We start from the raw sequence: 27768 nt of genomic DNA, 5'->3' as shown, positions 1-27768 counted from the left end.
GGATCAGTTTATAAACAGATGTTCTTTTTATTTGATCTTACAGCATAATAGGATATTATGGAGGTTTACAAAACAATAGTGTGTATTTTATTGTGAGCTATTCTGCCCTTTGACCAAACAGAAAACTGTTTCACATGAAAATAACCAAAACAAAATCTTAAACTTAGAACAGCAGTTTTTCAAAGCAACAGTGTGAAAACTTCATATTCATGTATTGCCAACATAATTGATAGTTTAATTAACTTCTACACCATGTGCATGATTTTCACATAGCCACATTGACATCGTAGCCTCATCGCTCTTTAAAAAATTACTCATGGCTTTATGAAAATACTGTCAGTATAAAGTTTCCATTTAAAGAGTGTATTGTGCCCAAAAATTTAAATTTAAAAAATGTATTTGGATTGCTGGCAAGTGACAATGGTTTAAGGGGGATAATCCACTCCAACTTGTGCTGTTCTGCTTTAACTTAAGTGAAGGGAAGACCTGAGGGCTGTACCATGAAGCATGTTCAACAGAGCTATCACAAAGGTGGTTATCAACTATCAACTCTACCAGGTTCAGGCTCTGTGCATTTTCCTATAAAACAAGTCAAATGACACATTCACCACATCATTTGAAACTTAATAACGATCAATCCCATACCGCCTACTACCGCCTTTAAATATTAAAAATTGTTACAGTAAAAAGCAACACTGTTGCTACAGTTAAGATGAGAAAGGCAGGCTTCAAGTTTATATAGCTTATTTATTGGGCCATTCTTTATTTCTAACGTGACACCTGCATATCTGCAGCTCTGAAAGTTTGAACTTGATGCAGCCGATTAAAATGTTGTGCTCAAGAACTACATTTAGGGCTGACACTGTCCCATAATGAAGGACACGTGTAAACTATTTTAGTTTTTGGACAAATTAATGTGAAATTAATTTTATTGATTGAATATTATCTGGTGGTTAGCACTGTTGCCTCACAGCAAGAGGGTTCCTGATTCAATCCCAGGAGAGAGCCCTCCTGGGCAGAGTTTGCATGTTCTCCCCATGTCAGCGTGGGTTTTCTCCGGGTACTCCAGCTTCCTCCCACAGTCCAAAGACATGGGGGTTGGGGATAGGTTAATTGGTGACTCTAAATTGGCCGTAGGTGTGATTGTGAGTGTGAATGGTTGTCTGTGTCTATGTGTCAGCCCTGTGATAGTCTGGCGACCTGTCCAGGGAGTACCCCGCCTCTTGTCCAATGTCAGCTGGGATAGGCTCCACCCCCCTGCGACCCTCAAGAGGATGAGCGGTTATTAAAATGGATGGATGAATGGAATATTATCTGTGATAAATACCAATAGACTAATCAATTTAATCTGAATTTAGCTGGCGTTCTATTAGCTGTAATATACCAGCAGTGTAAACAGCAAATCAGAACTAAGCATATAAATATAATCCAAAATGGTAACATAATGGTATGATTTTAGGGAATTATACCGCATTTCATATGCAGGTAAACATCAGCCTTATTAAATATACTTTATGGAAGGCTTCTTTTAGAGTCAGCTTGGGGACAAATAGACCAGTGAACACTATAAACACATTCAGTAGTTCAGTAAGAGCAACCACATGAAAAAAAAAAAAAAATAACATTCTTGCTCATATTTTCTGCCTCACTGGTATACTGTAGGTTCTCCTGTAAAAAAACCCCAAAAAAACAAAAACGTGACATTATGCATACAGTAAGTGCTACTGTAATTGCACAGCTTCATTGGGTGGCACTTATGTAATATTACGGCTCAACAAGTTGGATAAAGTGCATTTATAACAAAGTCCCTCAGCTGACAGTCTGTGTTGCTCACATACTCACACTGATTATAGATTGACCCCAATCAAAGAAGCTGTGAAAGGCGCTAAACTGATTTTAAGCCGAAACTGGTCCCGACCAGGTTAGTTCTGTAGTTACCATGGCGATCTAGCCAGGTTAAAAGAGAGCCGCCTCCAAGAATGGAAAACTCTGGCTCTGGCTCGTGGTACAGCCCTCAGAAGCATTCTTAGCGTTCTGTGATTAGTTTTTAATAACTGCACACCTTGTCATGGTTTATCCTAACACATAAACCTCTCTTGGCTTGAACAGCTTGTTTAGGCTACAGAAAAATAAACATTTGTTCTCTGAACTATTTGCTGGCCTGATCATACTGATCATACTCATCTTCTTAGAAAAAGAAAGACACAAAACAGGATCTGAAAGTTGAATGTGGCTAAGATCAGAATTGCTTAAAGTTGTAATCCTTAACATTTCAGTCTGGGCTGATTTGGCAACACCTGTGGTTACCATGGTAACAGCAAGTGCTGTTTAATACTATAGCAAACATTTCATCAGCAGCTACTTCTTCAGAAAAACGACAATATACAAGCTGGTGCATTTGTTTCCAGCACAACCAAACAAATTCATGTTGTCAGTGTGTGAAGTAAGCCAATTTTGATCCAGTGCGGGAATGGCGGACTCCGCCACAAACATATAGAAAGGTATTAACAATAGCCATTCGGTGTGCATATATTGAATGGTTTTTGCAGAAAATACGTAGACCATATAAAGTATTAAAAGATGGTTTTGATTTCATTGAAATCTTAAGGATTATACATTTAAATTAAGCCTCCTTTTTTTGCGTGCAGCTAAGCTTTTAAGGTCTGTAGAAAAAGTACAAATGTAACACTTCAAAAGTCATTCATATACATTGTTCAGTAACACAAATATCTGTCCAAAAAAATCATAAATTAAAACTCTCTTTAAAAACTTGCTTTATGATCTCTGGCATGCCACCTTTACAGCACAACCAACGTCGAGCACTGTGTTTAAGATCCACAATAACATTTTCTTTGCCTCAGTGGGGAAATGTTGAAAAAATAAATAAATAAATAGAGATGTGCTTCCAAAATCATCAAAGAGCTGTTTCAGTATAAAAATCTGGCATACTATAAAAGTGTTCTACCAACATGTGTAGTACTCAGGATAGTCTGCCAAATTGTCAAATACAGGTTTATAATCACACATGAAGAGGTATTTGTGACCTATAAATAAGAAAATGCTGTCTAGAGTTTGTGTTTGACACACAAATATTGATTTCTGAGGGAGAAAAATAACAGCTTTCATTTGTAAAGAACGGGAGAGTCGTGAACATACAGGCGGATATGTACACTAGTGTGTCTCAATATTCTACAAGAATAGAATAAACCTCCTTTGTACTGAAAAATCCATACTTCACAATACAAGTGTCAAATTCATGCGTCTACCCAGACCTGGCAGCGGAGCAGGTGCTGCCTCCTGTCCAGAGGTGGAATGTATTCTGATGAGACAGGTGCTCCTGCGAAGCAGCTAATAATTGATCATGAGTAGATGGTGATAACCTCCCGACCTCCGCCTCGGACCAGCAGCACTCTTTCCAAGCCTTCAGTCAGCACTTCCAGAAACTCCATATCTGAGGCAGACGTTAAAGAAATAAAACCGCCCACACCTTGTATGTGTACTGCAGCCTAAAATCTTCTACACAGTTATGCAAGAGCCATTTTGTTTGACCACACTGGCAAAGGATACAATTCTCATCTCCGTCTGTGTTTCGAGGTGGTCCTGGCATGTTGAGCAGAACTAATCGAGCATCATGGGACCTGTTGACTATTACCTCATTTAGCTTCACAGCTGTATGCATCCGCCGCACATTGGACTGGTCCCTGGAGTGCAGAGAGGGGGAGGGACGGAGAGTGAAATGGATTTTACGATTTCAAAGCACGTTCTCACTTTGTCAAACAAACAACAACAAGAAAAGGGGAAATAAGGTGAAGGGCTCTGCATTAAAAGGTTAAATGAGAGGTGGCAAAGAAAATGCTAAGATAACTGAACGCCACTCACGGTTTGAGGCTCATGAGCTCTCTGAAGTTCTCAGGTGCATTGTTGCGGTTCCTCCTCTCAGCCTCACACTTCTCCTTTGTCCATGTCATCTGAACCTTCTCCGGAGGAGCTTCCACCACCTCCTCCTCTTCATCTGAGTATAGACTTCCCATACGCACCAAAGAGTGTCTGTCCTTCACCAGCTGGGCCTGCAAGTGCCGTGGGATTATCATGAGGCTGGGTTGTCGATATACTGTATGTAACTAACACAATAACTCATAGCAGCCATCAGAGTTAAGATTGAGCAGGTTGAATTCCCAAATTGCATCCCTATATACAAAACATGACAAACAAAAAGCATACCTCTCTTTGTCTTTCTGCACTGGAAAGCCTCATTTGCCTCAACATCTGGGACCTCTGCTCCATCATTAGGGTTCGCTCATAGGTGTATGCTGAGATGTCACTGTCATGCTAAAGTACCATTTGAAAAACACTGTTTTAGTGGTTAATCCTTCTGACACATTTGTCTGTTGAAAATGACCATAAAAGTTCAATGATTCATGTTCAAGTCAAGCAATGTTTTTGTTTTCTTTAACACTACAATTTTCTTTGTTTGTGGCATCTTGTATGGGCATCTGATTGCAGTTGTAATTTTTACGACTGTGTGAAATTTGCTCTGAGGTGGTCCTAGACATAAAGAGTCTTATGTAAGTCTTCACTTTTGCTCTAGTGGTTGTGCAACCAGTTGCCCTTTCGGGACTAATAAAGTTGAAAGTTGTGGGATCCTCACCATCTCCACCACCTCCACCTCAGCCTCTATTCTCAGCTGGTAAAGGAACGTGGCCAGATCTTTCTTCATCTGGATACTGTTGTCGTCCATCTGGGCTACAGTGAAGATGCGCATCTGGCATTTCCTCCAAACCTATAATGTAAATATAACCATGTGCTATTTCCACGAGTGTAATACAATGTGCGTTATTGAATGTGACTGTAATTGCTTACAGAAAACATACTTCAAAATAAAAGGGCTTCTAAGGGGAAAGCCTAAAATAACATCAAACTTAAACCAACAAAGATGATTCGGGGAGAGCATATTGGTTTGGAATGATAACAATTTCAGTTTGTTTTTATGAAATTATCCATATATTCCCCATTTTGAACACAATGGTAAAACTGCATTATTTACAACTAAAAGGTATGTGTCATCTCACTTTATGCAGTTTGAGCAGGAAAGGCAGCAGCATTAGCATCCCCCCATCATGGACGATCCACCAAACGTCAATGTTGCCATCTGTGAAGCGCTCATGGTTGCTCGGATAGAAGGACACATTTTTGGGCACCATCAGGGCCAGGTGGGCAGCTGTGGTGCAGCGGACTGTGTCTGAGTGGAGATGAAAATACGGAGACATGGTTATTAACTGTACTGTATAAATTAATTTAGTAACAACTTATATAATTTACAAGCCAGATGGAAACTAACAGAATGTATTTGAACATCCAAATAGTGTATTCATATGAACTTTTCGGTGCTGAAATGGCCTTTTAAGTGTCAAGTTGTATGAACAGTGTTTCAGTGAGACTCTTACTGATAAAAGTCTTCCAGGCACGAGGGTCCTCACTCTGTCTCCAGCCGTACGGCCAGCCCATCACCACAGTGTTGTGCTTCATGCCCCCCAGGCCACAAGACTGAATCAGATGGACAATACCCTCCCGCAACTTAGATGCCACCACGACCTGGCAGAAACCCTTGACTCGCTCAATCTCCATCATATTCTTAATGGCCTAGCAGAAAAAAAAGTGGGCAAACAGAACTTTAGTCCATGATCACTATAAGGAGTGAGCAGATAAGCCATATTTAAACAGTTATAATCCATAAATGCATAATGCCTTAAAAGCAAATGAAAAAGAAAAAAAATTAAAAAGTTTGTATGTCTGCAAGGATTATAGTGCATGCCTTCAATTGACATAAAAATGGTTTATATAGCACCATCTTCACCACCTCCCTGTATAGCGCAAGCTCTATGATAACTCTTGATAGATGAATATAAGCTTAGCACTGAGTGACTCAAGGATGTGTGATTAATTTCTCCAGTTGTTGTCACACCAAAAATGAACAAACTTTGTTTCACTTGTTCAATTTTTTACCAAACACATCACATTATGAAAAATGTTCCTGCACCAGCCCCTTATTTTATCTGAAATGGCTCATTGGCACCATATTGTAGTGACAACAACAAGCTGTTTCCAGCCATGCCCCTTAATTAAAGTGACAAATGCTTCAAAAACAGTTGCTGAGGAAGAAATGTCACAAAAATTGAAAATTCATATCGGAGCATGTTTTCGCTTCACTGTGCTTTTCATATTACAAAAGGTGGACATTTGTAACAATTAGTTGCAACGCAGTCAGCAGCAGAGTACAATGGAGAATTGTATGGAGCATGTGCAGCATACATACACCCCTTTCTAGTATTTACCTGCTCAGCTGCCTGCATTTCCCCATAGCTGTCAAGGAAGTTGCCCTGGATGATGGAGCCCACGATGGTCAGACCCTTTCCTGCCTTCAGCTGTGAAGCAAAGGTGAGCAGTCGGGGATATTTTACATGGAGGTCCTCGTCCAGCTTCAACAGCACAAGCAGCTGAGGTCTGTAGTGCACAGAGTTAAAGACAGTCAATATCAGACAAAGGCCTGGGTCAAAGCTGGTCTTTACACTCGCTATTGAAAGACTGTCACAAAGGGGTTTAAAAAATGTTATTTACACTGGATGCAGCTGTATAGAAAACACAGACATAAGCTGATGCTATCTGTTAAAACAAGATCATCAGGAAAAGGATGGTAGAGATTGCTAATTGGATTTTGATAAAATTGGACATTTTAAGTACCAGTGTCAAGCTGGTATTTTGCGATTTGCATGTCGAAAACATAGACTGTATAAATATTGGACGTAGCTTCCATGACGTCACCCATTGGTTTGTGGACTGCCATTTTGAAGCCTCAAGTTCATCATACCCATCTTGTGTTTTTTGGAGCCAGAAGTGACCATATTTGGACGAAAGGTTGGAGGATCGAGAGGTGGATTTGAATCATAGACTGTAGTGACACCTCACAGATAGCCTGTCACTCAGTGGCCCTGCCCTTAAATATGCGTAACTTTGAGCCTTAATAAAATGTGAACGGGTAAGTTATATAAAAAAAATCACCCACTGTATAGCTGTCATAAATGTTGATATTAGATATAGAGACCAAAACTGTTTTTTTGTTCCAGTAAACACATTTATTTCTGCTATAAAGCATTTTAACATGGGGGTTCTGTGGGGATTTACTCTGTTTTGGAGCTAGCCTTAAGGGGCCATTTGATAAACTGCAGTTTTTGGCACTTCCACATAGGCTTCCTTTTTCGCCACTTGGTCAAAAGACATCAAGATGTCTAGCTTAAAACAGGAATAAATTTGGTTGAAATTTTAAAGTTTGTTTAGACATCTAGGATAAATATAACCGTTGCATCTTTAGCATTTAAAGTTCCCATATTGTGCTCATTTTCAGTTTCATACCTGTGTTGTGGGTCTCTTCTAGGACATGTTTACATGCTTTTATGGTCAAAAAACACTTAATAGTCCTCATACTGTCTGTGCTGGAAAACCTGTATTCACCCTCTGTCTGAGACGCTCCGTTTTACTGCCTGTCTTCCACATCTGTGCTCTCAGCATTTGTGCACCATCATCGCAGCTGGGGGAATGACTGTTGCAGAACTGTAGCGGCATTTTCTATATCTGTAGACTGTTTAACTGGAATTGTATCACTCCAACAGGAAATACAGAGGAACTCATTTGAATTTTTATGGTTAAGTCTGAAGCAGTCTGTATGGTTGTGACATCACAATTTCACACAAGTCCTGACGGCTTGTTTAAAAGCACTGTTTCTTGAAAAAGGACGGTGTGCATTGAACATTCTCATACTTTCACAATATTTATATAGAGATTATACCTGCTTCATAATTCAATAAAATAACATGGAAATTTGACTTTTTCAATATAATACTGTTACATTACAGAGAATCAGGTCCTAACTACATGTTGAAATAAAGTTGAGACAACATTTTTATATGTGTCACTGTCACTGTATTCAGAGTGGGTGGCGAAGGAGGAAGTGCAGCATCAGAGTGATTACAGCACAAAGTGATGCATTAACTCACTGGAAATGTGTAGCAAGCATGCTACAAACTAAAGAAATGAAACTCTTCTTCAGGCCACAACTTCTCAAAACTTTTTAAAATACATTCTTGACAGATGGCGCCTTCTCACTGTGTGTCAGTATGGATAACAGCTGGTAGTAAATCTCTCATATATTGCTTATTTTGTGTGGCATTATCATCATTCTGGAGGGCCATTTTTATAGAAAGTACAGAATCTACTATTTATTACATTTGTCCATCTGGGTGTCACGTGTTTCTGAAATGCCTTTGACAGGATTTTGAAAAAAACCTGCAGCTTCTCTCTGATCCAATTTTTTTTTTTAAATAAAAATAAAATGTGTTCAGAAGAGTGTCAGTGTGGCATGTTTACTATTGCTTCATTCATAGTAAATGAAAACAGATGTGAAAACTTTTACATCCCAACATGCAATGTGGCTCCTTAAAGATGCATTCAAAAGGAGTTTCTGTGGAAGTTTTTGGGAGATTCAAAGTATCCCCTGTAGGGTTAGCTGTACCTCCAGTTCTTGGTGTGCGGGGGTCCGACCTCTAGTCTCAACAGGGCGTATCGTGCAGCACTAAGGGACAGTCCTCTTATACCGTCTCCCCACTCCTTCTCTGCGCTGTTGTTGTTTATGTGTGGAAGAGACAAGACCCAACATGAGGCACACAATTCAAGTGAAGTACTGTTCACCAGTATCCACTACAGATATGCCAAGATCAGATGGAAACACAGAGACACAACCAGCCCCCGCATACCATAAAAGAATGCACTCTACTAGGACTGCAAAACAAAAGTGCACAGGCAAATTGGACTCCAGACATACCCCTGATACTCAATGTACTTGTAGATCATCCCAGCGATGCCCATGGCCACTATAGCGTAGTACCAGGAGGAGATGAACATTAGAGCCAGACACATACTCATGCCAAGGAAGGACAGAGCCCTGTGGTTGTGACACATAAAGTATCAAGTTATGTTTTTGCATACCAAGAACAGCAACATCATTGTAGTGTCCATGAGGGTAACTGTAGTGTAAACTACAAGGTGGTCTTGTAAATAAAAATTTGGTGATTTGAACGACTGAGACAGCCAAGAATGTCGGGAAGGGAAAAATAAAGGGTAAGAAATATGGTGGATAGGGACAGGGGGAGACCAAGGATCAACAGAAGGAAAATGTGGTCACCAAGGGACATAGGAGGTTTAGGCCTCCCCAATGCAAGACTGTACAATCTACCAATTAAAATGTCTAGACTGAATATGCACTGGAAGAGAATGGATTCAGAACTGAGCTGGATCAAAATTGAACCTGAGTTAACCAGTCCCTTCAAACCTTTGGATGTCCTTATACATGGTTTAAAGACTGTCAGACATGCTGACTCTTTAAACCCAGTGCTGGCTCATTCTAAAGCAGTCAGGAGAGAAGTACACAGGATGTGCGGTGTGTCTCACTTAAGACAATCACATGCCTCTTTGTGACATAACCCAGCCATACTTAATGGGAAACATTGTGCTTACTGGAATCAGTGGCTTATAAAAGGGATTCACAAGATAAGTGAACTGTACTTAGATGCAGCTAAAAAATACAGTCTGGAGTAAAAAAGGTAATTTTTGAAAGTATTTTCAAATCAGAGGTTGTATCACAAATTCATTCAGGATAAGAACCTAGTATTACTTTTTTTTTTAACTACCTGGTGTAACACACACGGCAGCTATGTTCTAGAAAATATTTAGTGGGTTACCAAAAGATATTTGTAAAAGTCTGAGGATCATTTGGCAGAAGAACCTAGGGTGTGAATTAAGCAATGAGGAATGGGTGACAATACTGTCAGATTCTGGGAAATATATAAAGGAGGCAAGAGGGAAATTTACTCACTATTAATTAATAATAGGTTTTACTTCACTTCTTCCAAGCTTTACAGCCCATTTTGGGAAAAAGTTGTGGATCACATAGAGGAGTGCTTGGGTACAATGGTATCTAAATCACCAAAATTATGCCTTATGAGGGACCACACAGAATTGCCAAATGTGACCTTGTTGTGATAAATGTAGGGGTCATGTCAGCTGTTCAAATGATCCTCAAATTCTGGAAGAGTACATCACCTCCAGATTTTTAAAAATGGAAGGAACCTATGTTAGAAATTGTGTCATACGAACACATGTTAGCTAGGGTCAGCAATGAAGTTGAAAGCTTTAAGAGGTCATGGGCATGCTAAAATGGGCATGCTAAAATGGTGGATCTACCTGTACTCACCAGTGGTAATATTTGAACCTTGGCCTCCAGTTGGGTGTGCGTAAAAGAGTCTGAACTGCACAGGCTAAGTTCACGAAAAGATAGCACATCAAGAAGAACCTGTTGAATAAAGACAGGATCATTTTCAGTTCATTTGAAGTGGATAATATATCATCAGTGGCGTAGTGCAGTTGGCCTTAACCAAACAGGGAAATCAAGAAATTCATGTATAGCATGTATGAGAGAAATTAATGTGTGATGTGTGTGCAATATGTATTTGGCTTAAGTCATATTTATGCTCACATGGAAAGGATAGGAGCCACCATATCCAGTGAGGCAATAAGGATGCCCAGCTCAGCAATGAGACCAGTCAGTAGTAGGGCCCATGTTGGCTCTCCATTGGTCTTTCCATGACCAAACACCTAAAACAAAAAAATTCAAAACCTTTACACGTAACAATGCAAATCACTTCTTGTCTGGTACTGCGACATATTCAAATAAGCTTGCAAGTCAAATGTTAGCAAACATTTCCAGCTCAACATACTGAATGTGATTTAGAGGTTACTTCTGAATATTCAAATGATCAAGCTTATAAATAATGACAAACAGACAATGACTGTATGTCAGCTAGGTTTGTAGCATCCATTTCTGTTGCTTGCAGTGATGGCATTTTGTCAGAGAATGTGAACTGATTACACAATGTGTCATTAACAGTGTGTACTGTCCCACCCTGAGGAAAGGAATGATGTTGTCCTTGGCAATAGCCTGCAGAAGTCGGGGAGCCCCGGTGAGGGACTGCAGGCCTGCCCCGACTGTAGAGAAGAAGGAGCCAATGACAATAACCCATGGAGACGGCCAGGAGAGCGTTCCCACCACCAAGTTTTTTCGAACAGCGTCCCCAAACCTGCGAGCACATGCCAACTGAACATGACTTGACTTTTATGTTAAAGTTATCTTTTTTCCCTGTTGTCAAATTTAACTTAACAAACAGTGTTTTAACATACTAACTTAAATAGGACAAAAATGAACTCACTTGTCCCTCAGGACTACTCCTTCGATACATGACCCAAACAGGACCACAGAACTTAAATCTGAATACAACAGGTCAAGGAGCTTGAGATGACACAGACATGAATATAAAATCTTTTAAATCCTGTTTGATGGAGTAGGATTGTTAGTTTTGTTGTGTGTAGTCTCCAAAATAAGGATACAAACAAGTGAAGTAGTGGTTATGGCTAAGATAGTTCCCACAGGAATGGACTTCTGAGCATCACGAAGATCACCAGATCTGTTGGAGCCTGCCATGATACCTTCAAGAAAGAACAGACAGCTGATAGACACAGGGGACATGTAAAAGCTGTTTAATAATGCCCCCTACTGGCTGGATTGGAGGGAGGTTTAAAACTTTTCTATTTTGTTGCATCTGCAAAGCATGGTGTACTTGTTCTGTAAGACAACATAACAGAGAGCTTAAGCTTTCTGGTTTATAACATTGTTATACCTGTGGCAGATGGGAAGAAGATCCCCACCAAAAGTGTGAATGATGTAGCGATATCTGCTGACACATACATGCCAAAGTTCTCCATGGCACTGTGGGCATCCCCAGATGGTAGCCCCGCTTTCTCTAAGATCTCCCCTTTCTGTTGGTAGTCGCCCCACATGTTTTCTGTAACAACAGAGAGCAGACATTCAAATCATTGGTAACAAACTAAGACTGTGTCTTTCTATCAGACCTGTGTGCAATTCATGATGACGCAGGACATTCAAAATATAGTGTTATAATATTCTGATTGAAAACCTACTGATTCTAAAATATCTTTAAAATTATGGCATAGTGTTAAGAATGTAAATTGTCCTTGAATGGGTACACTAACACTGTATTCTACCTGCTAATCAGTATGTCTGTGTTAATGATCTATATACTTGGAACAGTAACTTAATCACAAATTTTCATGGTGTACCCTTTAATCCCCGGTCAACTAATGATAAATTTACCCCGAATAATCCCACTGCCCAGTCCAGGGATGCCCTGTATCTCCGTCACATTGTTTTGGAGGAAGTAGTCATCACACTGAGCGCTGCTCATGTTCCCCGGCAGACAAAATCTTTCCCACAGCTGACTGTGCACTGTGACGTTGCCCTTTGTCACAGTCTTAGCACACACATCGAAGCGATCTCTCACCAAAGTCCTGTTTCCCAGCATGCAGATCCTACAGTGATAACATGGACACAAATAAAATAATCACTATGTTAGTCGTCATTATTTCCACCATCATCATCATAGTCCTGGTCCTCATCATATACGTCTCATTTACCATAATAACCAGAAGTTAATTCAACTATTAGTAGGTGAATTTCAAACTATTCAACTGAAAAATCACACTGCGAGTAATAGGTGGCAGATGGGAGCCAGTATCATAACAATATAATAAAAGTAAAAGATAAACATGTATAATTTTCGATGTGGAATGAACACCACACTAAATTAGGACTCTCTCTCTCCCATAAAAAAAACTACTGTATCTATATTAAGGTCCCCATAATTCACACTACTTTCAGTTCAGACACATGTTTATTCTAGCCCTGCACACTTACGGGAATTCTGGGGGATGAGTCATGGATTTGAGTGCCCCAGCATAGATGGATACAATTGAGATAATGACGCAGGCCAGGAAAAGAGAGGCCAGCTTGTTGACATATTTGACTCCGACAAAGACCACCACAGCCATTAGGCTGAGGCAGATAGAGCCGTAGACTCGCATATTGTTCAGCATGGCACTGTCACTCCCCAGGGGGTCTGTGGCATGAAAGATGGCCGCCTGGGGCACCAGATATTTCTGAGGAAGAAAAAAATGACAGCAGGAGCATGTAATGGCGGATGGTGTTTAGGAATCATACAGTGTCTCAGCATACAAATGCAAGTTGGGATATAACCACAGAATAATGTTTTTTGCAAACCTACCAAGAAGATTTCGATGGCCCCCAGTATGTACATGGCAGAAGCAAAGGTGGTGCCCAAGTAGAAGCACAGACCCACAGCTCCTCCAAACTCAGGGCCAAGGGAACGGGAGATCATGAAGTATGCCCCTCCAGCTACAACAGGAAAACAAAGTGTTACACACAGAAAACTACAGGAAAGCTCACAGTCTGTATGCAGTGAACACGACAGTAAATTTCTGCTGCCCCCAAGTGGAAGAATATGTAATGGGAATTTTTACTTCTATCTATTCAGGGTAGTAATTATTTGAAAATTGGTTTATGTCCTAATAATGCCAATTCAGTTCTAACTATTTTTTAAAAGAAATGCTACATAAGTATTCATAGTACTGGTGAAGGATATGTGCTGGATAAATGTACAGTATGAAGAGGGACTTGAAAACAAGGTTTTCAGTATTACCTGGGACAACCCCATTAGTAGCAATGGCACTCATTGATATGGCTGTGAGCATTGTCTGCAGAGGAAATGAGAAAATAAAATTAATATGGAAAAGGACACACACAGCTATCATGGCAATTTGTGGGCGTTATGTTAATATCCAATGATCAAATACATAGGTAAAGGTGAACAAAGCTTCCATCTGAGAGAATATATTCCTTTACATTTAGCATATGTAGCCTAGAAGTTTATGATGACAGTATTTGTTGTTTAAGAAAGGTAGCAGAAGCATACTTAATAAGAAACACAAGTGAGAGTGATTCTTTGCCTTAAATAATTCCTGCTTCTTATGTAACCACAAGGATTTTATTGACTGGCTTAGCAATAGAAGCTGGCCCACATCGTTGGGTAATAGCGTGTGTGTCTGTGTACAGTACAGTCTGTGTGTGTGCTCATACTAACACATGAGCAGCACATGAGGACAATCAGGAGGGACTGCATGATGCCAGCCATCCCAACGATCCATGTCAGTCGTAGGAAAAGAATGACACCAAAGATGTTCTGCAGGCACGGCAAGTAGACTCCCATCAGAGTGCCCATGTTGGGAGACTAATAGAGAGAAAGAGGAGAATATTGACTGTGACATTTCAGGAAACAAGTGTATTGATCATTTGTATTGATTGATGTACTTTTTAAAGGTCATTCAATCATGTTATCAGCTCTTTGCATGTATCCGGGTCTAACACAGCCCCACAGTCTGACTGCAGAGCGTGCAAAGGCATAAGCAATCAATCAGCAACTCTTAATACAAAACTAAAACTTGGATAGCGAGGCAGGGAGAGAGCCAAAGGTGGAGGATAATGTTTCTAGACCTCCAAAGACTGAGTGTATGCGTGAGTAAGAAAAAAAAAAACAGTGAGGCATAGTGTTCTTCAGCTGTGCCCACAATGACTGACCTTGGGGGTCTTCCTACGTGAGGCTTCAGCACTCTCCTCCTCCTCATGCTCCTTGGCTCCCTGGCTGATGTTGGTGTAGCTGACCAAGCGGCTGAGCAGAGAGGAAACCTTCGGCCGGATGTCCAGCTCTTCCTGGAGCGATATGGGGTAAAAGTTAAATGACTGAGTTTGGTATAAGGTTATCATCTGAAATATTGGAACGTGGAAATGACGGACCTCAAACAATGCCAAGTTCCTGTCATAGAAGTCATTTTTCTTGCTGGCAGCATCAGCACTGTTGAGAAATGGACTGTCTTCTTTATGATTCCCATGTCCTGTTTGAGAAAGAGAGAAAAAAGGCTTAAGGTAAACAATGACAACAAAGTTGCTTTTTTGGCGAGCCAACAAATTGAGCTATGGGGCTTTTCTGATTTCTCTCAAAGTTTGTAATAACTTCAATAATATCTACATCACCCTATCAGTCCAGTGTGCAGGATTTAAAGGCATCTATTGGCAGAAATGATATATAACAATGTTTTTATTAGTCTATAATCACCTGAAAATAAGAATAGTTGTGTTTTCATCACCTTAGAATGAGCCGTTTATATCTACATATGGAGTGGGTCTCGAATTTGCGAATCATTGGATAGCACTCTGCCTTATTTTGCATCTTATTGGCTAACCCTGACATTCTTACCCTAACCCTAACCAATCCAACCATCAAGGGCAAGGAGTGCTAGCCAATCAGAGGGAGAATAGGGTGGGTCATTCCCTCTCTATCCTAGGATTTACAAATTTGCGAGCAGGTCTTCTCCCATAAAGTCCAGTAGCCCAGAATGGACAAACCACATACTGAGTCTTGATAGGGCCATTCGCATTTTTGGGTTTTCATGTTTCCACGTCGGCCACCTTAGTTCTTGTATGCCTGGTATGCAAATTTGTGAATCCTAGGCTAGCAAAGCAAAGGAATGGCTCACCTTACTCTGCCTCTGACTGGCTTGCCCTGACATTCGTAACCTAACCCTAACCCTAGCCCTAATCAATCGAACCAACAAAAGAAACAAGTACTAGCTAATCATAGGGAGCGAAGGACGGGTTATTCCTTTGCTATCCTAGGATTCACAAATTTGGACACATGTATAACTGCAGATACATTCTGTTTGTAGTGTACATGACATGCCCCTACAAATGGCGCCCACCACACTACTACAAAGCCACAATTGCACTGCAGTATTGTTACAATGCAATGTTGTAGTGAATAAATATGAGGCCAAACGTAGCAGTAATCCACTTTACCGTTTAGAATGCATGAAGACACAATTCACTTTATAAGTAACTAGATGTAACCCTTTGTCACACTAACCTTAACCACCTCTCTTTTGACCAAATACTTCATAGCTAGCTAGTTGCTAAGTTAGCATTTCCGTTCGAGGTGAAGGGGGCTGATTGTAAGCTAACGTGTAGGTAGGGTGGACAAGTGATGTAACTATTGGGCAGGTCACAAAGCTGCTCCCGCTGCAGCTATAGCTACTCATAGGTTGGCACAAAGAAGAAGTTTCAGTCCGGCAACCTCACAGCTAGTTTCCACTGAATCGACACACTGGGACTTTTTAAGACGGTGCTTATTTACTGTCACAGCCTTAAACATTTTAGAATTACTAAAATGTATAATTTACAGTTTAAAATGCTGTGTCATTTTTAATTTACATTACAGATGACTTAGCTGGACTATGGACAATGGATCTATGATCAAAAAGATTCATATTTGCAGCCATAATGGTTCTTTCACATGTGGTAGTTGGTAAAACAGTGTCATAGGTGGCATTAATTTGTATACCGTTCATATGCAAGATGTCTTTAGAGATGAATAGTCTGATGGATAAAAAACTATAATCAGTCATACAATAAACAGCATCACCAATTTCCATTAAAAATAAAATAAAGTAGTTTGTTAGAGACAAACTATTTGTAATCATTGTAGCTATTAAAAAGTTTAAAAGATTGTGTAATGTGTGGCATAACTGAAATAAAAATAACAGCCCAGCACCATTGCCTTTGCAGTAATTCATGAAAGCAGTAAATAATTTTCTGTTCCACTTTTTTTCCATGGCAGTCCTTTTTCAATTTTCAGTCGGCTTTGAACTGTCACTATTAATTATAATTGAAACATCTTAATAATCTCCACGTCGCAGTAAACTTCAGAAACACAACTCATGCAGTGAAGCTGCAGTGAAAGGCCAAATGCAGAACAGACCGACAAAGCAAAGTCAAGGTGATAAACAGGCTTATAATTAGATTTTACTCTCATTAACTTCTGCTTTTGAAGGAGAGAATCAAGCAGAGATGAGCGCAGTGCCTGGGGCAATTATTGCACGCAAAGTAGCACTGCAAATGTTATCACACACACATTCACTCTCACATGCATGCACACACCTCATTACCTAGAAATTACCTTACTTTGGGTTATTAGAGCATGTAAACTTTAACAGCCGCATTTCAGAACCCAAATTAAACCTGCAACAAAAAGTCTGCCAACTTACCAAGTGGGCATGAAATAGAAAAGTAATACTCTCAGCAGTGATGAAAGTATATCAGCTTTGCTGTAAGTGGGCTGGTTGAGCGCCAGTGCTGGTCTTCACTCACCTGTGCTCTGTGTCCCACTGCTGCTGGTATCACTGTGGCTAAGCATAGTTATGAGCTGTATGCAGGCTGCCACTGAGTACTCTGTGCTCTAGCTTGGGGAACAGTCGATTACTATCCAGGACACCCGGTCACCCAGGATGAATACTCATTCAGGGGCCTGATCTCATACATGGTGCACAGTGAGGGGGGTGAGAGGTGGGGAGAGGAGGGTGCTGTGGTAACTCACTGACTAACAAAAACTCACATGCATCACACATGTTACCTCACAGGGATACAGGAGCCTTGAGTTGGGTTGAAGGTATCTCCAAGAAGTCATTTTTACAAGACTGTAGCAAAAAGCAAAACAATAAGCCTCATGCTGGAGGTGATGCATGAATAAGTTTTCTCTTATTTTTGTTTATATCCCCCATTTGCCCTTATTTTGTAAATATCCATTCATTTCTGCGGTTCATTAATATTTTCTTATTTTTGCTCCTCCCTTAGGTAAAAGACAATCTTACGGTGGTCAAGTGGTCAAAAGCACTCTTGGCCAAGATAAAAGAAAAACATCTCTTTCACTGTCCACAAATGGTTTGTCCAACCCAAGGAAACACAAGTTTAAATTTCATGAACATAAAAAAAATGCATCAACTACAAATTAATGTTTTTTTACTGCACAAACAATGTGAAAATATATAAATGCAGCTAAAATGATAAGTTGCTTGACTACTAAATTACTCTTTTGATAAGACATTTTTCATACAAAAATATTTGATGGTTCCAGCATCAATAGGATTTGCTGCCTTTCCTTTTCATTTTTTTAATCATGTTTGATTTATTAAAATATTTAAATTTTCTGCATTTTGTACTTTTACTTTTAATACTTAAATATATTTTCCTGATTGTACTTACATACTTTTCATCAGGACTTTAACTAGTACGAGTGTTTTTACATTATGGTATTAGTACTTCAGTGAAGGATACTTCCTTCACCTTTGCTGCTGATTCTGCATTTACATCATCACATATGTTTTGCCATTGCTGGGCTTTTGGTTTTCCTGTAATGCCAATACTGACATTCACAAATAACATGGATAAGTTGTTTAGGTTTATTTAACAGTACTTTGATTTCACTGCTGCAGAAGTTCGCCTTCTTACAGCCTTTTTGGTGGCATCTCTCCAATTCTGGGGCATGTGCCAGAGTATTTGCACAACACTGGCCCATTATATTGTGCTGAGGGTCGTTACTTAAGCTAATAGGTTACTTATGATCAAGTTGGATTCATCTTTTAGCACACCTGGTTAAGAGCAGATTTTGGTGGTTAAGAACATTTTTGTGCATTTTGACTTCTCTTATTTTTTCTTTTAACAGAAATTTAGGTCCAATAACTTGTATGTGATGATGAAAGACATGGCATGATATTTCATTTGTTTGTTAAAGCAAGGTATGTTTCGAAACGTCTCAAAGATTCAAAAACCAAAAAAAAAAGAAAAGACCAAATTTCATTCAGTCTACCATTCCATGGCTCACTGAACAGGCCTACAGGGCACAGAGTACAGGTCAGGGGCCCAACGTGTAAGGGACCCCTCCCTCCCTGACCTTCACCTGCAAAATGTCAATTGAAGAGACACATACCAACCATGAAGAGACTCACAGTGACTACAAAGAGATGCTAAGCAGCTACAAAGATATACAAAATGGCCACAAAGAGACACAAAATGACTACAAAGAGATGCAAAGCAACTACAAAGAGACTCAAAATGACCACAGAACAACCACAGACACAAAGCAACTACAAAGAGAAACAAAACCAGAGAGAGATGCACAAGAGATGCAAAATAACAACAAGAAAACAACTAGGAAGTCTGTGTGTCCTGCTCCTATGTAAAAGAGGTGGTGGGGCCTTCTGAATGTCTGTGCCCAGGGGCCCATTGTCTCATAATCTGTCCCTGTTCCAATCCCTAACAATTACAGAGCTGTTTTTGAGACACCAGGGAAGAGTTAAGAGAAAAAAAACATAGCAACACTGTCCTCTAGTGTCATCTTGCTGTAAGTGGCATGGGATAAAACATCAGTGTTTAAAACAGCAATTAGGGCAGACTACTGCAGTTAAGATACAGGCAAGAATTAACTTAAAAAGACCTCTAGCATTTTTTGAGCAATGCAGATGGATGTTGCTCCACATATAGCTACAGAGTGAGATATGTTTGAATGTTTTCCCAACTGTTACTCAATCAGTGCTCCAAACACAGTGTTCTACATGACCTTCCTAATGCTGTATGAAGCCTAAAATAGTTCAGCTTCTGACTCATTCCTTTTGTTGGATCAGCAAACTAAAAGTATTTTTAACAACGGGGCTGAGGTTTCAGTGGGGGTCTCTCGTTAATAACTTCACATTAAATGCCAAATTAAAAAGATTAAAGATTAACTGGTTTGTTATGAAGGCACACAAGAGTCATGCTGTGCGCACAGAACAGCGCAGAGGTTTTACAGCAACATGCACTGACATGTCACCTGTGCCCCCACCATAACAGCTAACCACCACTGCCAGGAGATCAAAGCGTGTCTGTGATGTAGGACTGACGCATTAGCAGAAAGGTGGATCAAAGTAGAGAAGTTAAACAAGGGTGTACATGACTTTTACTTTCCACTGACTAACTATCTGCAGACAAGCTACTGAAGCCTCTTTCTACTCTTTGTTCATTGAAAGGCCTCTCAGCAAAAAGTTGTTGGGGTGCATCGGATATTATACCTATGTCAGGACCAAATTAAAGACAACTATATATTAAAAAGAAAAAACACACATTGTATTCATTAGCCAAGATAAGAAGTACTGTTTGAGCCTTATAACTGCCACATGACTGGCAGCAGCTCTTATGTGTAGGCTTCAAAGACAACAAATAAGCTGCCATGTTTTTGGCGACCGCCTTTCAATTTTAGTTCCAGTCCAACAACAGATGCTTTGACAGACTGCCTTTGTGTCAGGTGTGTCCGCGTATAATTTGCTGTGTGTTTACAACTGCAGCAATTCCCACAGAAGATGCTACGTTGTCAGGTCCTTTCAAAGTGCAAAGCATGTGACATTTAAACAGAAATGTCTCGGGGGCAAATCTACCAAGACAAAATCAATATGATTTATGATTTGTTCTAAGTCCAACAAACAACTTACAGAGAGCGGCTCCTTAAAAAGGGCTTTTCACCAAACAGGACATTAGTTGACTTTATCTAGACTGCACAGTGCACTTAGGTGGGATACGTGTAGCAGTGGAGTTTCTACAGTGATCTTTTAAATGGACATTTCCAAAACCACTAATGTTGGAAACAGAAAGAAACTGCACTTTTTAAAGCCGATTAGTCATGGAAAACAATATCCCTGTCCATTAGCTTCTTAGGGTTTGAAAAAGCCTCTTTGCTAAACTTCCTCTTTAATAAACACTTAAGACTTAGCACTGAAAGGCAGAGAAGTAATGCAGCTTAGCTAACTCTACTTTGTGCAGTTAGTTGGCAAGAGAGTTGATTGTGTGTTTGGAGGGTGTATATGTTTATGTAAGAGTGTGTATATAAGAGAGAGTGAAAGAGACTATATGTGCATATCCTTTGCTCTTCCCTCTTCATGTTTTACTCCTCCTGCTATTTTACAATGTGTGCCCTTACTGTATAGCTAGACGTGATTATGACACTGGGCTGGGCAAACGTGATACAACTGCTGCACGGCAGTAGCTCAAATGGTTAAAGGGTAAACTTGTTCTCCCATGTATTCAGTTCATTGTTTATGTTTCTCGGCCTGTATGATCCTCCAAACACGCCCTTACAGCTGTCTGCACTGTACCAGCTTTGCTTTTTCCAACAGACTGCGTGAGGCAAAAATAGTGAATGAGCAACCAATCCAAAGACTGACTTAAGACTCTGACATGACTTATTTTGAGTATTGCTATATGTGGAAACTAGTCCAACAACCTGATCTGGAACCTCATTTCCAATACTCATAAACAGGAGATGTGGCAGTCCAAAAATCCAACAAAGGCAAAGTCCAGTTTGGGTCATTGTGTGTTTGCATTTGTGTACAGTACAGAGCTAACCCTGCTAGCTAACACTGTGTAAGTTATAGTATAGTGCAGTGATTCCAAACTGGTGGGTCACGGTCCAAAAGTGGGTCACAGGCCCGTTCTGAATAGACTGCAAGTGACTTGCGAACATGTCAAGTTTGTAAAAAAACAAACAAACACACACTATATTTTTAAGTACAGTGAATTTTTGAAGTGCAGTTTTCTGCTGTAGAGTGAGTGACTAACCGACAGCTACTTGACAGAGACAGCAAACTAGCTCAACGACATGGCCAAACGCAAGTATGACACTGCATGTATTAATCTGTGGGACCTCGAACTAATGACCAAGGAGAAATGTGGACCCCGTGGCTGCACCAGTGGGGAACCGCTGGTGTAGCGCACCCCTGTGGTGGCAGGATATGGCATTGTTCGGAATGGTTTTGTCACAATAACTGGGGCATGCCAAGTGCACCTTTCCTAACACTTTGGGGCAAGTGGAGGGCAAGCCAGTGCAATACAATAATGTGAGCTTAATAATGACCTAAAATAATCCCAGTAACATCTGTATGTTATTATGCAGCAGATATGTTGAAAGTTTTTACATTTTAACGCTGTGGTTAATGTACGGTTATTTTTAGGTACGGAAGCCACTTGGTTATCGTTAAGAAATGTTATAACTTAAAATACACGACTTTGGAACCACAATTGCTGCTGGAAATACAGCAATTTCTCACCAAAAAAACAACTGGTTTTGTTTTCTCCTGATCGTAAACAGTGGTCTGCAGCTTTGCACCCATCTCAACCAGGTGTCATGCCATCCACCATCTCCTCCATCTCCCAATGAATTTCAGCCCATATACATGTAATCAGAACTACATCACTTTGGAAACGTTAGAAACACAACACATGTACAATACAATGTGTATGAAACGTATAAATGTAACATATCTGGCAACATTTTCTTCTGGCAACTGAGCTGACTGGCAGTTTCCATAACTTCCCACAGAGCACTGTAAAATCCAATACAAGTAAAATGATCCAAGTCATTTCTAAATGTAGTTATATAATGTATTGTCAGGTATGGATATAGTTGCCCTAATCCCCCTTAAAATCTTATAGACCTACAGCATGAATTTCAGCATGTACTGTCATGTTGGTCATGAAAATATGGTGGGACGGCATATTTCCAAATATGTATTGCCAGGCAATCCGGTTTTAAAAAATGTCAATTACTGTCCTTTGCAAAACTGCTTTTAGCTTAATAAAAAGTAATTTTTTGCAATGTACTTTTTTTCTCCCCAGTCACCTGCGGCAAGAAACAATGTAATTCTGCTGTGGCAGTAGGCCAATGTTAGCTGTAATGGCTGTGTTTCATGCAGAGCAGCATCTGAACAGAGCGTTGGAATGCTAACCTGCTGAGCCATACGGCAAAACACATTAGCTTTGATGTGTGCTAATGATGAGAAAAGGACGGCAGCTCAGCCTGATTACCTCAGGGGGTAAAGGTGGGCGGGAAGATGTGCATTGTACACCAGACTTTCAAAAAGACACAAATTAACTAAATGGGGAAGTCAATGGGTGTAGTACTAATGACTAAGCAAATACAAAGTGTGGTCTGTACAAGAGAATTGTTCACTGCAGTGTCGTCGCAAAATGGTTTCATGCCCTTAATGAAGTTGCAGCTGTACTTTTGCTGAAATTGTCACTATATCCTAACAGTACATGAAACTAATCTGTGAAAAATCAGGTTCCCCTGGCTCCTGATTGTGCTCATAATGGCATCTGCAAGAATTCACTGTGCCTGAATAACAAACAAAAAAAAAATTAAAAAACATCACAGCCTGGAGAAGTCTCTTATGTATGTCAATCACTGCTTTTGCACACGCTGTGCTGCCAACAACAGTGTACACAGCAAAGACAAGTAAGCAGAAAAAGACCAGTGATGAAAAGCAAGCTGAAAAGTAAGAGTTAAACCGAGCCCCAGATAAAACAAGAGTAAACACTAGAGTGGTGGATTCTTGCAAACGCCGTAAGGAGCACTTGAAGGAGCCAGAGGAACCTGATTTTTTTCCACAGGTTATTTGTCTCCTGGACTCACACCATACACACAATAACACACACATACACACAAACCGGCCAAATTTGAAATTCCAGAATTTGCATGCAATTACAAGAGCAACATTTTCACACTTAATGCTCTTATCTTGTGAACAGTTTTATTCAAAATAGAGAAAAACTGGAATTACCACCCTGCAGTTGTATGCCTCCGTGCACCAGTCAAGTTTCTCTTACACTTGACATCCATGTCTGCAAGAATATGGATGTTTAAGATCTAAACAGCATGGTTTCAAGGTGGGCACCCAAGATTAGTGTCACCATTTCAATATCTGACCAAATATCTCCCCTTCTGTTCCTGAAATATGACATTAAGTAAGGGCCAGAGAAGCGTTTTGTGCATAATATTATGATGTCACAGTGAAGTTGACCTTTGACCTTTTGGATATACAATGTCATTCCTTTATCATTATATCCTATGAGACTTTTGTGTTAAGTTTTGTTATTAACAGTGTAAGAATTCTTGAGTTATGGCCAAAAACATGTTTAGTGAGGTCACAGTGACCTTGACCTTTAACCTTTGACCACCAAATACTAATCAGTTTATCAACTTGGTCCAAGTGGATGTTTGTGTCAAATTTGAAGAAATCCCCTTCAGGCATTTGTGAGATACCGCGTTCACGAGAATGAGACAGATGCAAGGTCACAGTGACCATGACCTTTGACCACAAAAATCAAATCAATACAGTCGCTGACTCCAAGGGAAATTTGTGCCAAATTTGAAAAAACTTCCCTCAAGACGTTCTTGAGATATCACGTTCATGAGAACATTCACATTCATCATACACCCAAGAAAACCACAGTAAAAAAATCATTAATGCATGGACGGTTTAACTATGTATCTCTTCATGGGTGGTACTATATTTGTTTCTTTCTGTTCTCTGTTTAGTGTCACATGTGAGGCAGTGAAGCAGGGCAGACTCAGGACACACTGAATGCATTCGATTGCTAGGAAGTCCTCGGAAAGAACTGGAGGTATACTCTGGAAAGAACAACATCCGAGCTGCTCTGTTTGCCCTGTTGTCACTTTGATGTGAATGAGCAGATGGAACAAAGATGGCAGATGATCGGATGGCAAGATAGTTGCATCATAGGAAATGATGCGTGACAAATTTTTAATTAAAGCACGATCGTCTTTATCATCTGTGATGATCTAGACGTATTAAAGAGACAAACTTAGAGTTGTTAAGGGCTGTGCACAAGTGTGTGTGTGTGTGTGTGTGTGTGTGTGTGTGAATATGTCCTAACTCTGTCATCAGCTTCGCATTTCTGCTCCACCACAGTCTACTTATCTCTCAAGGGCTATCTAAAGCAGCATGCCAGACAGCGTGACAGGAATGGCCATTCTGGTGTCCTGAATTAGAGAGGTAAACAACAAACAGCATTATCCAAATCATCAACTCATTACACTTTCTCAGCACCTGTTTAGTTTTAGGCCAATACAAACAAAAGACATATTTGCACTACATGCTTTTATTATTTACCCAGACAAACCAGATTTTTTTCCTAATCTCATTATCTTAATCTCTACGTGCTATGCCAAAGGATACTTAGACAGTAGTTAAGGAGACACTGTGGTGTCTCTTGCTCATTTTTCCTCCTAGATTTCAGATGGTATTATTCATTTTAAACTATGGCACACATTGTGTTGTTCTAATGAACAGATCATGTATCAGACAAAACAGACAGCAGATGAAAAAGCAAACACTATGATGTTGCCACTTGCCACACATTTCTGCAAATGTCCCGTCCTTTCAGTTGTTTCTATCTAAAGCGAAACTAAAAAGCCCTCATCGCAGCAGGATTTGATCGTTAGTTACTTTATGACTTTTACAAACAAGAAAATTAACAAGATTTTATCCAGCTAGCACAATAGGGTGTCGTGTTTGTTGTGGACAAGTCCTTTTCAAAACTGACAATAAGCAGTAATTGCAGCAATAAGAAACTAAGAAGAGTGACTCTCTGCAACAAACTTTGCCCCCTGAAACTGGAAGACTATTTCAGAGTGGTTGCTCTCACTCAGGAGTACAGCAGTGTTACAATGATGGCAGTGTTGGTCCTGCCCAGGACTGAACAGTGCTGAGTTCACAGGCTGGAACAAACTCTGCACTGTGTCACTTCCTCCATGCTGCACACGTCACACTGTAGCTGAGACACACAACATGTACCATACCCGAGCCCACCACTCCCATGATGAAATCAGCCAGTCACTTCTGGGTGGCAAATTCTGTCCCACCCAACTGTTTACTGCATTAACACGGTATGTCATAACTTAAAAAACATAAAACTCAAGTTGGAAAAATATTGATTATGTGCATGTCTAAAATTAGTAAGTATGCCAAACATGATCCAAACTAAAAACATATTTCTTTCTGAATATATGCTCAAAAATCAGTGTGTTATAATGCTTAAAAAACTCTTCTAAAAACCCCTGTAGACATGCTACAAAATGCAGTCAACTGCATTGACTTGAGGAGCTGTTACAGTTTAGTTCCCACATGTTTTGAAACTTAAGGCCAACATACTGCGTGCCCTTTGCTCCCTCTCTTCATATATCACAGCCTCACTTCCTTCCTCTTCTCCTCCTTCTCACCATGTCTACAATATAGTCATCCCTACAGCTACCCACTAAGTTAAATGGTTGTCGCTGTTGTTCTCAGGCTTCAGGAAGCTCCACGTGGGTGAGCTGGAGAGAATTATGACAGCTGGAAGGCAAGGGAGGCAGCGACGAGCTTGTGCGAAACTCTGAGGGGTTATTTCAGGACATCTGCTTTTCCCTCTATCATCAAAACCCTTTGCGGGGCATAGTACAGAATTCTCCTTTGAGAGCAATCAAGCCACTACTTTTTAACACTTTAATCACTGTTGTCTTAGGAGTTTGTTGACTTGCATTTCTGCTGTTCAAGAATGCCATTTGGCTCTCAAGGGCAACTTCCATGCATTCCAGAAATACACGAGCAACATGTGCTTTGATTCCTTCGTTATGCTTCAATTATCAGTCTGCTTGATATCATCTCATCTGCATGGCTAGTTTTCTTGCAAATTCATACAAATGCACTCACACATTTCATCATACACACACACTAGCTGTTCAATCACTGGAGGCTCATTACCACATAGATGAGTCTTCAGCCTTGAGCTCTGATTCTCTCCAGTGTTATTGGGAGTTCACAGTTAAGCATGACGTAATTATATAGAGGCAATGTAAATAGGAGGCCGGCCAGTTTGTGGGTTTGTGCCCGGTCCGGCTTTCTGGGTGCTTGGTAACGCGTGGGTGCTCCATTGGAAGGCCGCGCCCATGTGTGTCTTTTATTAAAAAACACTGCTCCCCTAGTTGATTCACTCTCTCAGCCCACACAAATCAGCGCTGCTCTCACATAATCCTACCCAGCGGCTACAAACTCCTTACTCCTCTCCTTCCCTGTGTCCTCCCTTTCTCTTCTGTCTGGCACTGCCCCCCCTCACCCACCCTCCTTTCCATGTTGATACAGTGGAGAAACAAGTGAGTGACAGTGAGAGACAAGCTGCGACACAGAAGCGAGGAGGGAGAAATCTGCTCCTGTGTTGTTGAGCAGCCAGTCTCTGTGAAAGGAAATCTTCCCCTGGCACAAAGAGAGCTCCATCTTTTGTGCAAGGAAGCACTTGAGGCCTTTTTTTCTTGTTGCGGCAGCACCAGCCCCTCCTCACACAATCCCACCCCCGTTGTGTCTGTCCCGCACGGTTCTCACCCCTTTCATTGTTTTCCCTTTGTTACTCATATGTCCCTGAATTTATTTAAAAGAAGCTTCCACAGGCAGGAAGAAAATACTCTGAAATGTTAAAAGTAGTGTTTCTACAACTTAACCTAAAGTGAGCTGTCAAAAACAGACCTGCCTGCTGTAGGAAAACTGCTTTCTGGCCCTGGAGAATTGCCATGGTAACCATACAACCAGCTGTTAACAGGGCTCTCAGGACAAAGCAAAGCCTTTCCATGCTGTGCTGGGTCCTACTCACAAGTTATCACTTTTAAGACACATCTAACAACTTCAAAACTTCCAAACAAGTCATGTTGTTTCAAGCTGAGGAACAAAGAGCTGAGGAAAAGTTAGTTTGTTGAGACTTACCATCAGAGCTGACAGTATCTTGATGATCAGGGTAGTCCTGTCCAGTGTCCCTGTAATCCACCCAGTTAATCCCCTCTAAACTGTCATAGCTGGACTGAGCTTGATCCTTCACTGGTACGACTGTGAAGTGAGGCATGTTTTCATCACTATCCTCTGCGTCTCAAGCTCAGCAACTCAACATAGCAGGCTAGCTGTTAGCCAGCCTCAGCTCAACTCCCACTAATGGCAACTACATTCCACTACACTGCGCTCACTTCCTCTAGAGGCTATTATCATACACCCCGCCCACAG

General features: G+C 40.5%; 1 protein-coding gene across 1 annotated transcript; it reads right to left on the bottom strand.

Moving 5' to 3' along the window:
- Nucleotides 1-6: 6 nt before the first annotated feature.
- slc12a4 (solute carrier family 12 member 4) lies at nt 7-27768 on the bottom strand. The gene is made up of 24 exons (XM_050060821.1): nt 27478-27768; nt 14828-14925; nt 14612-14743; nt 14118-14264; nt 13677-13731; nt 13242-13372; nt 12875-13116; nt 12275-12489; nt 11781-11945; nt 11491-11589; nt 11313-11370; nt 11009-11183; nt 10583-10701; nt 10301-10399; nt 8873-8992; nt 8564-8668; nt 6333-6501; nt 5445-5640; nt 5070-5239; nt 4649-4780; nt 4222-4329; nt 3880-4067; nt 3568-3701; nt 7-3451 (listed from the first exon to the last, which is right to left on the bottom strand). The coding sequence occupies exons 1-24, from the start codon at nt 27611-27613 to the stop codon at nt 3360-3362; spliced, it is 3285 nt and encodes a 1094-aa protein (XP_049916778.1). The 5' UTR covers nt 27614-27768; the 3' UTR covers nt 7-3359.

This window comes from Epinephelus moara, chromosome 1 (genome assembly GCF_006386435.1).
Source record: "Epinephelus moara isolate mb chromosome 1, YSFRI_EMoa_1.0, whole genome shotgun sequence".
Classification (NCBI taxonomy): domain Eukaryota; kingdom Metazoa; phylum Chordata; class Actinopteri; order Perciformes; family Serranidae; genus Epinephelus; species Epinephelus moara.
The sequence above is the reverse complement of the archived record's forward strand: the minus strand, read 5'-3'. Positions and strand labels throughout refer to the sequence as shown.